The 16,711-nt window shown below is 43.4% G+C and overlaps 2 protein-coding genes across 2 annotated transcripts; both read right to left on the reverse strand.

The window, feature by feature from the left end:
- Positions 1 to 1,468: 1,468 nt before the first annotated feature.
- Positions 1,469 to 4,708, reverse strand: LOC140910126 (interleukin-8-like). The gene is made up of 4 exons (XM_073340367.2): positions 4,562 to 4,708; positions 3,614 to 3,749; positions 2,788 to 2,871; positions 1,469 to 2,267 (listed from the first exon to the last, which is right to left on the reverse strand). The coding sequence occupies exons 1-4, from the start codon at positions 4,623 to 4,625 to the stop codon at positions 2,237 to 2,239; spliced, it is 315 nt and encodes a 104-aa protein (XP_073196468.1). The 5' UTR covers positions 4,626 to 4,708; the 3' UTR covers positions 1,469 to 2,236.
- Positions 4,709 to 11,559: 6,851 nt separating this feature from the next.
- Positions 11,560 to 14,889, reverse strand: LOC140910127 (interleukin-8). The gene is made up of 4 exons (XM_073340368.2): positions 14,719 to 14,889; positions 13,772 to 13,907; positions 12,939 to 13,022; positions 11,560 to 12,418 (listed from the first exon to the last, which is right to left on the reverse strand). The coding sequence occupies exons 1-4, from the start codon at positions 14,780 to 14,782 to the stop codon at positions 12,388 to 12,390; spliced, it is 315 nt and encodes a 104-aa protein (XP_073196469.1). The 5' UTR covers positions 14,783 to 14,889; the 3' UTR covers positions 11,560 to 12,387.
- Between the last annotated feature and the right edge of the window lie 1,822 nt (positions 14,890 to 16,711).

The raw sequence follows: 16,711 nt of genomic DNA on the forward strand, positions 1-16,711 counted from the left end.
ACTCCAGAGGAGTAAACTTCAGATGAGGTTGTATCCGTTGGGTAACAGAGCATTTTTTCACTAGCTTCAAATCCCCTTTTAATACATCGGAAAGGTTGATCCTATGTGACTTTTTCTGCAATGTATTGTGATGGTGCTCGAAAAGAGACTGCTTGTGGTAATAGCTCTTGTGTTCCTAGATGGGCGAAACCTGTGGTTTACCAATCACAGTTACAGTGCCTGAAATAGTCAAGCGGTTGAACAACAATAGATTTCCCCATCAGTCACTCATATAGGGCACTTTTAATTTTTGTTAGTTGGCCACCCACAGACTTAAATCCAAATAATTACCAAAAAAGAATCATAAAGGACACACTTTCTAGTTAGATTTGATCAAGTCATGTCAGTTAAGGTCAACTCTGTTGAAGCCAGGCCCTCAGCTGGTGGGAATCCGTTATCTCCATTGATTTGGTTGGTGCTACACCAATTTACACGAGCTCAGGCTCTGTCGTATAGAGAAAACAGGTAAAAATTACAAAGCTAATCTTTTTTTCTCTTCAAACGTATTTAGTATAAATGCAGTTTAAAAATACTGCATACGACACTATAGAACAATTCCTGCTCCCAAGGGCAACAGATCAGCAGAGCCCTGCGTGGATACAAAGTTTGTACCGTATCTGATCCGCAATGCACAAGCACGGTCCATGGATATGCAGATGCAGACATCCACGGATATAAAATGAACATATAAAATGATCCCTGGCAGTGCGGTCCTGCAGCGCGGGGAGACGCGGCAGGCTGCCGGCTGAGCTCCTTCCAAGCCACAGGGGGCTGCTTTACCTTTCCTGCTGGCAGGAGTGCTCCAGCAGGGCCGCGTGAGCAAGCTCACTTCCCCTCACCCAGCCCTGGCCGTGCCCCGTGCCTGACCAGTAGGGCCTAAAAAGTAGGAGGGCCTAAACTGTGGCTTTGTTAGCCTAATGGTTAATCCAGCCCTGATCATGCAGGGTTCTACAGATCAGGAGTGGCTTCTCAAGGGGGAGTGGCAGAAGTTGGAGAAGTTTTCAACCGGGGGTATGCAGAGGTCTTCCAGGGCGTACATCAACTCATCTGGATATTTGACTAGTTTTACAACAGGCTACATAAAAAGCGCTAATGAAGTCAGTACAAACTAAAAGGTCATAGGGACAATGACTCCTGAAAGGGGAGCAGTAGTCTGGAAAGGTTGAGAGCCACTGCTATAAAGAGCAGCCGTCCCCACAGCCCCAACACGAATTCATCCCTTTCAGAACTGTGGAGACCAAACCCCATGGAGCATCCAGAGAAGAAGGTTCCGGGTGTGCATGGCACTGAGCCAACAGAGTCCCCCATGTGCCTCAGACCAGGCCCAGTGATGACAAGAATCGCGCCAAGAGAGAGAACACATCTTTTTCTTTCTTAAGCATATTGTTTAATGGAAAAAATGGAATTCCAAAGTGTACAGGAATAAGAAAATTGGAACATGAGCCTCAACATTTTCCCATTCATTGAACCAAATAAAATAACTAACAACACACAACAGCAGGAACATGAAATATTCTATTTTCATAAGGAATTAGCATATGAGAAAAAAATCCAGATGAATCAAAATAACAAATAAATAGATTACTCAAAGATTAACTTGTTAAATAGATATATATATATATATATAACATTGATGTGCTATAGCACAATAAATAATGCCCCCCAAATAACAGCACTTTGGCGGCTTAATTTCTGAAAGCCACAAAGTCCCAATCAGTAGCTAGCCTCAGGCTGGCTAGGACTCACTGTGCTGTTGATACAACATACTCGTGCAGGGGAGGGGTAACTGTTACCCGTTTACTGCTCTACTAGTAAAAGAGCAAGGCTTAGACTAAATACAGCTGTGCTGCGAGTGCATTGCACTCATACAACCCTGTTCAGCTTAAGGGCTTTCCAAAGGGTCTTCATTTCCCTCAGCAAATCCCTTTTCTCTACCCAGGGTTTTCAACTTCAGAAAGTGGCATATCCCATAGACAACTGAGCCTTTTTTTAAAAAAAAAAAAAAAAAAAAAAGGCTCTTAACATGATGCTCCTCAATAAATAAATACATAAATAAATAGACTGCTAGCTGGAATCTGCCTGAAAACATGTTAACAGAAGGAGGTGGGCTGCTTGCAGACTGATTGGCACTTTCACAGAGAGGTTTCCTTCAAGGGGAAACTGGAGAACATCGGGGATTTTTCTTCTTTGGCTTCTCTTAGCGTTTTACCTCACCATTTTCTTCAGCTCTGGAAAGAGGGGGAGAAAAGGAATCGTTTAAAAACCTGTTCATGGAACAATTATCATTAGTTAGAACATGAGAACTCTTGGGGCTCTGAGCCTGCTCTCAACCATATCAACTGAAACTTCATTAACTCTGACATAGCTCCTCTTGGTTCACACCAAAGGAAAGTCAACTGGAGCGGGCGGGGGCTGGGGGTTCAGTAGCACTGAGCACCTGTGAGACCAATAGTCTCCAGAAGGACTTGCAGCTGCCCAGCATATGTGGCCATTATCAATGACTTGCCCAAGCTCATACAGGAAGTCTGCAGCAGAGTAGGGAACAGGAAGAACCTAGTTCCATAATCTAACCACTAGGCCACCTTTAAGGTAGGATATGGTTTTATATTGGATTGAGAGAGACAAATTTTGGGAGAGATTACTGTGTCCTGAGGAGAGGTAACTTTTAAGCAGTTTGTGCTAAGGAACCACCTAGTTCTGCCTTTAAAGTAACTTTTCAGGAAATCATTCTGAGAATGAATGACTCACTTGTCCAAAATTGCTTTAATGATGATCTTCACCCATGGAGCAGTGGGTTCCAAACACACTTCTCTACCGTCCTTAAGAGTAGCGCTGCAAAGAAGGAAAAACAAAGGTCAGGCATCTATCTACTTGGTGGGCTCTCATCAGGGTATCTTTCAACCTTTTAAAATACAAGGCAAGGCTGGGGTCAGTTGACAGTTCCACTGACTTCACTAGAGAGCCACACCAATTTATACTAGCTAAGGATCTGGCCTGACATCATTTGTTTGGTTAAAAATGTTCCAGGTGTGTGTGGGGGGAGGGGGGGGCAGGAAATCTCCCTATATATATATATATGCCTTCCTGTTTTTTTAATATTGCCTGGTATCTCTCTCTGTACGTGTGTAGATATAAAAGTTCTTTATCTCCATTGGTATTGCTTTCTATGTGAAGGGCTGAATTCTGCATTCCTCTGGCAGGGAAACCACCTATGTACTCAGTGGGGAATTTACAGTGGGAGTTTTGTCTGTAGAAGGACTGGAGGAATTGGGTTGAAAGGTTGTATTGGGTATTAATAATTTTTCCTGCCCTTCTAATGCTTGTTCTAGAACTCGATAGATTATTCCCCATGAGGATTTGTACTTCCACCCCAGAGATGCTGGACACTATGAAAAGCAAAGTGCATTATCTAATATTCTGTCTTCAGAAAGAATAAAAATCACTTTTAGGGAGTCTCCCTGAGTGGTGTGGGCCTGCTAGTGCTCCTCACCCCCTTGAAAACTCCTGGCCCAGCACAATGCAAAGCAGTCTCCTCCTAGTTTAGCAGCAGGTAGAATTTTGGAAAACTACTTACATGATTTCAACGTTCTGGCAGTGAGGTCCGCTCGGGGTCAGCTTCACGTCCCGAATGTTCCTGGGAGGGATGAACTTGGAATGCGTGCCAATGCACTGGCATCGGAGCTCATTCCCCATCCTTGCCAGACTCATCCCTGGAAAAGAACAAGAGTTGTGTTGGGTTAGCTGGGTATCTTGCCATCTATATATGTGAAGCAGAGCACCTGGTTTTGCTTGATCAGGCATGCTTGGTCTCTGTTTCTTCACAAGGGTCTTGGCTAAAAGGTTACCTTTGTCCTCACCTCTAAAACCTCTAATTATGAAAAGTTATGGAGAGCGGTTCATGCTGCTGCAAAATCATGTTTGGATTTTTTTTTTTTAAAGAAAATTCTAAGTTACCAGGTTTTTTGTTGGTTTTTTGTTTTAAACTTGGCCACATTCTTATCTAGTTACAATGATGCTGAGTCTAGATTTAAAATCAAGTCACTGAGGATAAGATCTGGCCCCTTGCTTTTCATCAGTTTTGAGGACTATCTCTTATCATGTTCTGTGCTCCTATTGCTTATTCCTCACTCCAGGTTGCATCCTCCTGTGTTTGAGACAACGTGGTGTCACAAACAGGATGATGGACTCATGCAGGGAAGGAGCAAGAGGCGCAGATGAACATTGTAATCAGATGAGCCTGCCTTCGGTCAAATGCCTTTAGAAAGAGGGGAAAAGCAGATAGTGAAAATGATGCAGAACCCTAACTTTCTAGAGCAAGTAGAATATTTCTCAAAACTTCCCACCAGGTGTCAGCAGCTCTTCAGAGCAGTGACTGACTTATAGCTCTCTCCAAGGATGATCATTTGAAAAAAGTTTTAACAAGACATCAACTTTTTAAAAATCAGCCTAAAAGTGTCTCTCCAGGCATAATATGTGCATAACTAAGCAAAGTCCTTTGAGCACGAGGAACGATTTTGCTTACCTTCTGACACTGTTGCATAGATTAGGAAAAGAGCCAGGGCAGCAACAACCAATTTACAGCTCATGATGAGAGGCAAGGCGAGTTTTCCTCCTTGATTCTTCGGTCTCTGCTTGCCAGGAAGGAGCAGTGAGCTTCTTGTTATCTCGGAAGGTTTCTGATGTCTGAGGTGTGTAATCCAACCCTCTTATATACTGTCTTGGGGTGTGCAAGATAGCTCTGTGTTTGGATTGTGTCAGAGGAAATTCCCAAAGAGTGCAAGCCCCTATTGCAAAATGAGTCACATGGCTGTGGGTAAACCCCCTTCCTAGATGACCGTGAAATTAGTTATCCTTCAAATATAGCTCCTTATTAATGAATTAAATATAAAAGCTGTACAACATCGCTATGTCGTTAGCTCAGTGTAACTGTTGGGTTTCTATTACTTATTATTATTCTTTTTATTATTAATTTGACTACCCCTTTATATTCTTTTGTCTTATTCTGTGGCTGGTTAAGGAGACATTCAACTCATGACTTTCCCTGAGCATTTCTTTGATTGGGTATGCTGGGCGGGGTTCGTAGAAATGGATTATTCTTTAAATCCAGGTTTCAGAGTAGCAGCCGTGTTAGTCTGTATTTGCAAAAAGAAAAGGAGGACTTGTGGCACCTTAGAGACTAACCAATTTATTTGAGCATAAGCTTTCGTGAACTACAGCTCTGTAGCTCGCGAAAGCTTATTCTCAAATAAATTGGTTAGTCTCTAAGGTGCCACAAGTACTCCTTTTCTTTAAATCCAGTGGCCTATCTCACAAGCAGCTCTCTCTCTCTATATATATATATATATTTTCGCTTTCTGAAAGTGGAGTTAGCTCCTACTTTTCTATTTACGTTGATTTTAAATACCTGAAGTTGTGGCCCCACTAAAATTAAGGTCAAACTCCACACCGACTTCAATGGGGTTGGGAGTTTCCACCCTCTGTTTGTAGGATATAGTCTTATTCTCCTACAACCGGCATATTTTCCTCTCCACCCTAACCAGGAGTTTTCCTCTAAAATATAGTTGCTATGTAGTGTCCTCAATGTCTGTTGGATCTCCTCATGCATAATAAGGTATGTCCAGTGCTTGGTCAAAAGCAAAATCCTATTACTCTTTTTTGTAAACTTTGTCTAAAAGTTACTGGTATGGTGGATGGTTATCAGGTGGACAGACTTGTTCCCGGCCACCGTGGGGCCAAGTTCTGAAGAGTGTAAAGAGCAATAGAGAGAATGAGACAGTAGTGGGCAAGTGGAAAACATCTGTCCCTGGATGACTCTGCATGGCCTGCGGCAAGGTGTTCTATAGGGACACACCACCCTGGCTTCCCTCCATTTCTATCGTCTCACTGCTAATGCTCTGACGGGAGCACGCTCAGGCCTCCAAGCTTAGGCCTAGGCTGCCCTAGAAAAGATTTGCCAACAGAGCTGAACTGGCAGAGCTCCTCTGCCAAACGGTCCTAGTGTAGAAGCACCTTATACCAACAAAAGAGGGCTGCTGTCAGTGTAGCTTATACCGGTTCCCTGAACAAAATCAGCTATGCTGACATGAGGACTCTTTTGCCAGGATAACTGAATCTACACTAGGGCTTTTGCCAGTTTAGAAATGTTGTACAAAATTCATTCCCCTAAGTGACTTTAGTTTCTAGTGTAGACCTGGCCTTAATCTTACATTCATTCCCAAAGCCACACGAGCTCACAAGCTCAACTCTTGTGGCATATTCCCAGGAGCACAAGTAATCCCACCCCTAGGATAACTGAGGTAAGTAGGTACAACAAACACTTCTAACTGATAGGGATCTGTACACTGAACAGCTGCCTTTTGGATTATACCTTTTGCTGGTTTATGTTATGCTCGTATTTGTCAGCTGTTAGTCAGAATGCATTTAGATTGCAATACATACCAGTTCTCCGTTTGTTATATCCCTTTGTAAGTGTTTACTTAAGGAATTACCATAGTTCTGTGTGTCTTTCTTATTCCTGCCAGTGAACAACTAGGAGTCGCAGCCGTCCCTTTACTGGTCTTCATTTAGAGAAGAATGGTAGATCAGTTCTTATTTTATCTCAATTGTATATTCCATCCCTAACAAGGGCCCAGAAATGTGAACTATTTTTGCATGTAGTCTATTGGGTGCTGAAGTCTACAAAGCATAACTTAAAATACAGCTATTTTCCCCTCTCGGAATGTGGCTGGTGAACATATTCATGATCTGAACCCATAGTGCTTAATTAAATGAAGAAGGTGCATGATGGAAAGAATAGCAGGACTAAGGGCAAGCACATCCCAGTGAATCTGATTCCTACACCAGTTTGTGGCCTTCATCTTCTCCTGTGCCGGGGCAGCTGTGTGCCACTCCAGTGGTGTGCACCTGCCCTAAAAGACTGACTTCCCAGCTCGATCATTCCATCACTGGGGAGTTGAAGTGGCCCACGTAAAGCCTCCTAGCAGCTCTAGGGAGGGTTTCTGCTACTGCCTGTGAATTTTAGGCTGCTTTTAGGGGCGACACCAGCTGAGTTCAGAGCTGTTTCCAGATTGGGGCTGAAGAGCTGAACTAATCCAATTTCCAATATCAGAGTCAGGGCCGGATTAAGGTTATGAGGGGCCTAAGGCTAATGGGAGGGTAGGGCCTAAGTATCAATGGCATATTGCAAAACAATTATGAAGTCATCAAACATTTCTCTACGTACATATTTACATATGACTTATTTATGTAAAATTAACAAGTTTATTCTACTCTCACGACACTCAGTTCTTCAGACAGATACTTCTGAGTAAGAGGTAGCCCAAGGAATGGTACGCTGTCCTTCTCTTGGGCCTCCTTCCTCCTAGATAGTGGAGTGCTCGTCTGTGTGAGGATGAACACTGCAACATTCCCCATCCTACATTGTAGGGAGAGTGGTCACTTTGGATGAGATATTACCAGCGGGATAGTGAGTTTGTGTGTGTGGTTTTTGGAGGGGGGTGAGGGAACCTGGATTTGTGCAGGAAATGGCCCACCTTGATTATCATGCACATTGTGAAGAGAGTTGTCACTTTGGATGGGCTATTACCAGCAGGAGAGTGAGATTGTGTGTGGGGGGGGGGGGGGGGGGGGAGGGTGAGAGAACCTAGATTTGTGCTGGAAATGGCCCAACTTGATGATCACTTTAGATAAGCTATTACCAGCAGGACAGTGGGGTGGGAGGAGGTATTGTTTCATGGTCTCTGTGTGTATATAATGTCTGCTGCAGTTTCCACGGTATGCATCCGATGAAGTGAGCTGTAGCTCACGAAAGCTCATGCTCAAATAAATTGGTTAGTCTTTAAGGTGCCACAAGTACTCCTTTTCTTTTCGCGAATATAGACTAACACGGCTGTTATTCTGAAACCTGTCATTCCTCATCCTGTTCACCTCTTTCCACCCTGTGCTTCTACCCTCAGCTCTCCACATGGAACAGTGCAAAGCCAAGCCCTGCAGATGTTTCTCCCAAGCTACGGACTCTATGCCACACACCCTATCTCACTCTGACTGCAGTCTGGGAGGCAGCCAGCTCTTATTATGGAAAAGAAAACCACTCAGGTGTAAAATCCACTGGAGTAGAGGAAGTAGTAGTGGGGAAATTACATGGGGTGGCATTGTATCGTAGGCTGTCTTGTTCTGAAAGCTGCCTCCCAGTGTTGCACTGGCTGAGGAGAATGAATTACTGTTTTCACATTGAACACAAATATTATTTGTGGGATGATACCCAGTTTGTGTAGTTAATATCCAGTGATTCACCACATCAGGCCATTCTGTCACCAAGCTCTTCCACAATTAAAATCAGAGAATAGAATCATAGGACTGGAAGGGACCTCGAGAGGTCATCTAGTCCAGTCCCCTTCACTCATGGCAGGACTAAGTATTATCTATTCTAGAACGTGTGATCAGCAGCTCTGACATACGGTTTTTTAAGCATGAGTTCTGTGTGCACCAGCCCCTTACGGTTTGCATTTGTTTGTTTTAAGCTTTCTGTAAGAAAAAGATAACAGCTAGAAGGGACGCAGATCTTTAGATGGTTTCCCAGTCATAATATTTAGCACTTCTGTACTATATCAGCTCTTCAAAATCAGGGTACAAACATTTAACAAACTTAATCTAAAGCCTGCCAGCTTTTGAATGACTAGGAGCTGACAAAACAGAGCTATTCCCCGTTGCGCGTTCTCTGCCTCCCTGAACAAAAAGACTACATTGAAAATCAGCATCTTAAAAGAACCATTAAGGATCTTTCAAAAGAAAAGTCTAACCAAGGCTGATGTAGTGACACCCTTGTTACATCAGGTCTGGGATTTCTTTAAAAGGCTGGTGTAGAATGAAGGGAGAGCTTCCTGTTTCGTTTGCATGTGTAAATCAAGCAGACCTTGCTTTCCCCCGCCCCCCCGCCCCACCTTAAAGGGCTCAGAGATTAGGGGAGGAAAGTGAATGAGATTCTTCTTAGACCAGTTGTGAAAAAGTAGAAGGGACCAAAATCTATTCTTGTGCAAAAATCTGTTCTCTCTGCAGTCAATAAGGCTACACAGGTGTAGCCATCAGCAGGAATTGGCCTGTGATCTCATTCCCTTCTTGAATCACACACATTCCATTCTTGCTCAACATTTTCCACTTGGGGAAGAAGTTAGTTTGAGTTGGGGGCAAAAAAATGAGGACTAACTTCAGGTTTATTTAGCTTTACGTCTTTGGAATGAAACTCAAAAGAAATCAAACGTGAGGTACTTTTATGATGGATTGAATGGCTAGAGAACCAGCAGCACCAGCCTTTAGCCTGTTCAGTCAGTCTCTCTATCCTAGCCTTCTAAGAAGGGGATTTAAAATCCTTGAGGGAGAAACCTACAACATTGTGTGTAGAGCTTCCTCCAGTGCAACCCCTTAAAAGTACAAAGATGCATTGGCCTGTGGAACTAGGCTGAGCATAAGGAAAGAACCTGGTGGCCTGTACATCCCAGTACCAAAAAAATACACCAAATCAAAAAATTGGATTTCTTTGATTTTTTTTTTTAGTACAGTTCAATACAGTATTGAACACAGTGCATCATAAATATAAATCCCTTGCTATCAAGCAGTAGGAAAAATGTATTACACGTATACATTTGTCAAAGTATTAAAATTAATATTTGCCGAAAGAAATGTAATGCAGGTGAGCATTTGGTTAAAGATTTAATGAATTAAGAACAAAACCCTGGCACCGCCTCCCAAGCATTGTGCAGGTGAAGACACACGTTTCCTTTCATCTCACTCATGTGAATCAGGAGGCGTGTTCCTTTAGGGCCAGCTACTGTCACCATTACTCACATTGAATAGTATCTTACTCCACAGGTGGTTGCACTGATTTCAGTGGGATTATTTGCAGAGTGTGATACTACTCCAGAGGAGTAAACTTCAGATGAGGTTGTATCCGTTGGGTAACAGAGCATTTTTTCACTAGCTTCAAATCCCCTTTTAATACATCGGAAAGGTTGATCCTATGTGACTTTTTCTGCAATGTATTGTGATGGTGCTCGAAAAGAGACTGCTTGTGGTAATAGCTCTTGTGTTCCCAGATGGGCGAAACCTGTGGTTTACCAACCACAGTTACAGTGCCTGAAATAGTCAAGCGGTGGAACAACAATAGATTTCCCCATCAGTCACTCATATAGGGCACTTTTAATTTTTGTTAGTTGGCCACCCACAGACTTAAATCCAAATAATTACCAAAAAAGAATCATAAAGGACACACTTTCTAGTTAGATTTGATCAAGTCATGTCAGTTAAGGTCAACTCTGTTGAAGCCAGGCCCTCAGCTGGTGGGAATCCATTATCTCCATTGATTTGGTTGGTGCTACACCAATTTACACGAGCTCAGGCTCTGTCGTATAGAGAAAACAGGTAAAAATTACAAAGCTAATCTTTTTTTCTCTTCAAACGTATTTAGTATAAATGCAGTTTAAAAATACTGCATACGACACTATAGAACAATTCCTGCTCCCAAGGGCAACAGATCAGCAGAGCCCTGCGTGGATACAAAGTTTGTATCCGTATCTGATCCGCAATGCACAAGCACAGTCCATGGATATGCAGATGCAGACATCCACGGATATAAAATGAACATATAAAATGATCTCTGGCAGTGCGGTCCTGCAGCACGGGGAGACGCAGCAGGCTGCCGGCTGAGCTCCTTCCAAGCCACAGGGGGCTGCTTTACCTTTCCTGCTGGCAGGAGTGCTCCAGCAGGGCCGTGTGAGCAAGCTCACTTCCCCTCACCCAGCCCTGGCCGTGCCCCGTGCCTGACCAGTAGGGCCTAAAAAGTAGGAGGGCCTAAACTGTGGCTTTGTTAGCCTAATGGTTAATCCAGCCCTGATCATGCAGGGTTCTACAGATCAGGAGTGGCTTCTCAAGGGGGAGTGGCAGAAGTTGGAGAAGTTTTCAACCGGGGGTATGCAGAGGTCTTCCAGGGCGTACATCAACTCATCTGGATATTTGACTAGTTTTACAACAGGCTACATAAAAAGCGCTAATGAAGTCAGTACAAACTAAAAGGTCATAGGGACAATGGCTTGTTTATTCTGCTCTGTATGCTATACTGAAATGCAAGTACAATATTTATATTCCAGTTGATTTATTTTATAATTATATGGTAAATGAGAAAATAAGCAATGTGTCCGTAATAGTGCGCTGTGACATGTTTGGATTTTTAAGTCTGGTTTTGATAGCAGGTCGTTTTTAAGTGAGGGGAAACTTGGGTTACACAAGACAAATCGGACTCCTGAAAGGGGAGCAGTAGTCTGGAAAGGTTGAGAGCCACTGCTATAAAGAGCAGCCGTCCCCACAGCCCCAACACGAATTCATCCCTTTCAGAACTGTGGAAACCAAACCCCATGGAGCATCCAGAGAAGAAGGTTCCGAGTGTGCATGGCACTGAGCCAACAGAGTCCCCCATGTGCCTCAGACCAGGCCCAGTGATGACAAGAATCGCGCCAAGAGAGAGAACACATCTTTTTCTTTCTTAAGCATATTGTTTAATGGAAAAAATGGAATTCCAAAGTGTACAGGAATAAGAAAATTGGAACATGAGCCTCAACATTTTCCCATTCATTGAACCAAATAAAATAACTAACACCACCACGCAACAGCAGGAACATGAAATATTCTATTTTCATAAGGAATCAGCATATGAGAAAAAAATCCAGATGAATCAAAATAACAAATAAATAGATTACTCAAAGATTAACTTGTTAAATAGATATATAGATATATATAACATTGATGTGCTATAGCACAATAAATAATGCCTCCCAAATTACAGCACTTTGGCGGCTTAATTTCTGAAAGCCACAAAGTCCCAATCAGTAGCTAGCCTCAGGCTGGCTAGGACTCACTGTGCTGTTGATACAACATACTCGTGCAGGGGAGGGGTAACTGTTACCCGTTTACTGCTCTACTAGTAAAAGAGCAAGGCTTAGACTAAATACAGCTGTGCTGCGAGTGCATTGCACTCATACAACCCTGTTCAGCTTAAGGGCTTTCCAAAGGGTCTTCATTTCCCTCAGCAAATCCCTTTTCTCTACCCAGGGTTTTCAACTTCAGAAAGTGGCATATCCCATAGACAACTGAGCCCTTTTTTTAAAAAAAAAAAAAAAGGCTCTTAACATGATGCTCCTCAATAAATAAATACATAAATAAATAGACTGCTAGCTGGAATCTGCCTGAAAACATGTTAACAGAAGGAGGTGGGCTGCTTGCAGACTGATTGGCACTTTCACAGAGAGGTTTCCTTCAAGGGGAAACTGGAGAACATCAGGGATTCTTCTTCTTTGGCTTCTCTTAGCGTTTTACCTCACCATTTTCTTCAGCTCTGGAAAGAGGGGGAGAAAAGGAATAGTTTAAAAACCTGTTCATGGAACAATTATCATTAGTTAGAACATGAGAACTCTTGGGGCTCTGAGCCTGCTCTCAACCATATCAACTGAAACTTCATTAACTTTGACATAGCTCCTCATGGTTCACACCAAAGGAAAGTCAGCTGGAGCGGGCGGGGGCTGGGGGTTCAGTAGCACTGAGCACCTGTGAGACCAATAGTCTCCAGAAGGACTTGCAGCTGCCCAGCATATGTGGCCATTATCAATGACTTGCCCAAGCTCATACAGGAAGTCTGCAGCAGAGTAGGGAACAGGAAGAACCTAGTTCCATAATCTAACCACTAGGCCACCTTTAAGGTAGGATATGGTTATATATTGGATTGAGAGAGACAAGTTTTGGGAGAGATTACTGTGTCCTGAGGAGAGGTAACTTTTAAGCAGTTTGTGCTAAGGAACCACCTAGTTCTGCCTTTAAAGTAACTTTTCAGGAAATCATTCTGAGAATGAATGACTCACTTGTCCAAAATTGCTTTAATGATGATCTTCACCCATGGAGCAGTGGGTTCCAAACACACTTCTCTGCCGTCCTTAAGAGTAGCGCTGCAAAGAAGGAAAAACAAAGGTCAGGCATCTATCTACTTGGTGGGCTCTCATCAGGGTATCTTTCAACCTTTTAAAATACAAGGCAAGGCTGGGGTCAGTTGACAGTTCCACTGACTTCACTAGAGAGCCACACCAATTTATACTAGCTAAGGATCTGGCCTGACATCATTTGTTTGGTTAAAAATGTTCCAGGTGTGTGTGTGGGGGGAGAGGGGGGGCAGGAAGTCTCCCTATATATATATATATATATGCCTTCCTGTTTTTTTAATATTGCCTGGTATCTCTCTCTGTACGTGTGTAGATATAAAAGGTCTTTATCTCCATTGGTATTGCTTTCTATGTGAAGGGCTGAATTCTGCATTCCTCTGGCAGGGAAACCACCTATGTACTCAGTGGAGAATTTACAGTGGGAGTTTTGTCTGTAGAAGGACTGGAGGAATTGGGTTGAAAGGTTGTACTGGGTATTAATAATTTTTCCTGCCCCTTTAATGCTTGTTCTAGAACTCGATAGATTATTCCCCATGAGGATTTGTACTTCCACCCCAGAGATGCTGGACACTATGAAAAGCAAAGTGCATTACATAATATTTTGTCTTTAGAAAGAATAAAAATCACTCTTAGGGAGTCTCCCTGAGTGGTGTGGGCCTGCTAGTGCTCCTCACCCCCTTGAAAACTCCTGGCCCAGCACAATGCAAAGCAGTCTCCTCCTAGTTTAGCAGCAGGTAGAATTTTGGAAAACTACTTACATGATTTCAACGTTCTGGCAGTGAGGTCCGCTCGGGGTCAGCTTCACGTCCCGAATGTTCCTGGGAGGGATGAACTTGGAATGCGTGCCAATGCACTGGCATCGGAGCTCATTCCCCATCCTTGCCAGACTCATCCCTGGAAAAGAACAGAGTTGTGTTGGGTTAGCTGGGTATCTTGCCATCTATATATGTGAAGCAGAGCACCTGGTTTTGCTTGATCAGGCATGCTTGGTCTCTGTTTCTTCACAAGGGTCTTGGCTAAAAGGTTACCTTTGTCCTCACCTCTAAAACCTCTAATTATGAAAAGGTATGGAGAGCGGTTCATGCTGCTGCAAAATCATGTTTGGATTTTTTTTTTTTAAAGAAAATTCTCAGTTACCAGTTTTTTTGTTGGTTTTTTGTTTTAAACTTGGCCACATTTTTATCTAGTTACAATGATGCTGAGTCTAGATTTAAAATCATGTCACTGAGGATAAGATCTAGCCCCTTCCTTTCATCAGTTTTGAGGACGATCTCTGATCATGTTCTGTGCTCCTGTTGCTTATTCCCCACTCCAGGTTGCATCCTCCTGTGTTTGAGACAACGTGGTGTCACAAACAGGATGATGGACTCATGCAGGGAAGGAGCAAGAGGCGCAGATGAACATTGTAATCAGATGAGCCCGCCTTCGGTCAAATGCCTTTAGAACGAGGGGAAAAGCAGATAGTGAAAATGATGCAGAAGCCTAACTTTCTACAGCAAGTAGAATATTTCTCAACATTTCCCACCAGGTGTCAGCAGCTCTTCAGAGCAGTGACTGACTTATAGCTCTCTCCAATGATGATCGTTCGAAAAAAAGTTTTAACAAGACATCAACTTTTTAAAAATCAGCCTAAAAGTGTCTCTCCAGGCATAATATGTGAATAACTAAGCAAAGTCCTTTGAGCACGAGGAATGATTTTGCTTACCTTCTGACACGGTTGCGTAGATTAGGAAAAGAGCCAGGGCAGCAACAACCAATTTACAGCTCATGATGAGAGGCGAGGCGAGCTTTCCTCCTTGATTCGTCGGGCTCTGCTTGCCAGGAAGAAGCAGTGAGCTTCTCTTGTTATCTCGGAAGGTTTCTGATGTCTGAGGTGTGTAACCCAACCCTCTTATATACTGTCTTGGGGTGTGCAAGTTAGCTCTGTGTTTGGATTGTGTCAGAGGAAATTCCCAAAGCGTGCAAGCCGCTATCGCAAAATGAGTCACGTGGCCGTGGGGTAAAGCCCCTTCCTAGATGACCCTGTAATTACTTATCCTTCAAATCAAGCTCCTTATTACTGATTTAAATATAAACGCTGCACAGCATCGCTGTAACTGGTGGGTTTCTATAACTTCTTATTATTCTTTTATGATTTGACTCTCCCTTTATGTTCTCTTGACTTATCATGTGGCTGGTTAAGGAGACATTCAACTTGCGGCTTTCCCTGAGCATTTCTTTGATTAGCTATGTTGGGCAGGGCTAGCAGAAATGAGCTATGCTGTAAACCCAGTGGCCTGCCTCACACGCAGCTATATATATATATATATAATTTCCCTTTCTGAAAGTGGAGTTAGTCCCTACTTTTCTACTTGCATTGATTTTTAAACATCTGACATCCTGGCCCCACTGAAATCAAAGTCAAAACTCCACACTGACTTCAATGGGGCCAGAAGTTTTGACCCTCTGTTTGTAGGATATCGTCTTATTCTCCTACAGCCATTCTCTGCCCCACCCTAACCAGGAGTTTTCCTCGAACACAATAGTCTCTTGTGAGGATGAAACATCCAAAGTGTTCTGTGAAAGGAGTTACACTGTAATTTCCCAAGCTGCCTGCCAGGATTTAGACCCTCAATTCCAGGCCACTTTGAAAATCTCAACCTTAGCACTGTGTCAGTATGTTGCCACTGGGGCTTGAAGCTGGGGTTCGCAAGCCCACCCCGCTCCCATGCTTGGAGCCAGGCTGCAGCCTGTCACAAAAGTCAAAGCAACCTTAGCCCTACAAAAGTGACCCTTTTTTCCTCCCTTCTTGTCAACTGTTGAGAATAGCCCAATTCCACATTAATTGAATTGGCTCGTTAGCGCTGACCCCCCCCCCTCCACTTGGTAAGGCAACTCCCATCTTTTCATATGCTGTGTATTTATACCTCCCTACTGTATTTTCCATTCCATGCATCCGATGAAGTGGGTTTTAGCCCACAAAAGCTTATGCCCAAATAAATTTGTTATTCTCTAATATGCCACAAGGACTCCTCTTTGTTACAGCCACTTTTAGTGCGAGAGTGAGCACAAGGCTGTGGTCGGGTTGGGAGCCTCACTCCAAGATGCAGCACCTCAGTCCCCTGAAGTACTTCTGGAAATGTGACCCCAACAGACTGTACAGAGAAAAGAATGGAACTGACTGTAACAAAGTGTTGGCAGAGTAAACACACACACAACCTCCAGAGGAATAATTCTCTCTCATTTCTTTCAGTTGCAATCATCTTAGGTGTGAACAGATGATAAGCAACATAGATATCATGGAGCTGCCTGCATTATGCTTATCCCCTTTAAGGAATTCAGTTGCAAGGACGCTTATTGTTTGTGATTTAGTATGGCTTTTGTGGGGTGTGTTCGAAAAGGAAAACACACTGGACTGAACACTGATCTGTCGCGTGATCCACCATGGAGGGTTGGCAGAGCATTCTGGGCTACGTGCCATTAGCAGAAATGGATCGATTTCAATGAAGGTAGGGGTACCATCAGGCTGGTAGGGGTACCATCAGGATAACTGAAACCTTGATGCTTCTGCCTTCCCCAGACTGGCCCCACAATGATTTTCTTCTTCCCAGACACATCGCTTCCAGGTTCTCCAGTGTGTAGCGAAGCCCAGTCTGCAAAGCATGTCAAGTGTAGGGTTTATTATGTTGTTAAACACATGCCACTGTTTCAGCAACATC

The sequence above is a fragment of the Lepidochelys kempii genome, chromosome 4, assembly GCF_965140285.1.
Source record: "Lepidochelys kempii isolate rLepKem1 chromosome 4, rLepKem1.hap1, whole genome shotgun sequence".
In the NCBI taxonomy this organism is placed as follows: Eukaryota; Metazoa; Chordata; order Testudines; family Cheloniidae; genus Lepidochelys; species Lepidochelys kempii.

Excerpts from the sequence above, each read along its gene's own strand:
- LOC140910126 (XM_073340367.2), bottom strand. The coding sequence starts at position 4,625 with ATGAGCTGTAAATTGGTTGTTGCTGCCCTGGCTCTTTTCCTAATCTAT. Across the intron at positions 2,872-3,613 it reads TGCCAGAACGTTGAAATCAT|CGCTACTCTTAAGGACGGTA; the intron begins GTAAGTAGTTTT and ends CCTTCTTTGCAG. Across the intron at positions 2,268-2,787 it reads ATTAAAGCAATTTTGGACAA|AGCTGAAGAAAATGGTGAGG; the intron begins GTGAGTCATTCA and ends CCCTCTTTCCAG.
- LOC140910127 (XM_073340368.2), bottom strand. The coding sequence starts at position 14,782 with ATGAGCTGTAAATTGGTTGTTGCTGCCCTGGCTCTTTTCCTAATCTAC. Across the intron at positions 13,908-14,718 it reads CTACGCAACCGTGTCAGAAG|GGATGAGTCTGGCAAGGATG; the intron begins GTAAGCAAAATC and ends GTTCTTTTCCAG. Across the intron at positions 13,023-13,771 it reads TGCCAGAACGTTGAAATCAT|CGCTACTCTTAAGGACGGCA; the intron begins GTAAGTAGTTTT and ends CCTTCTTTGCAG.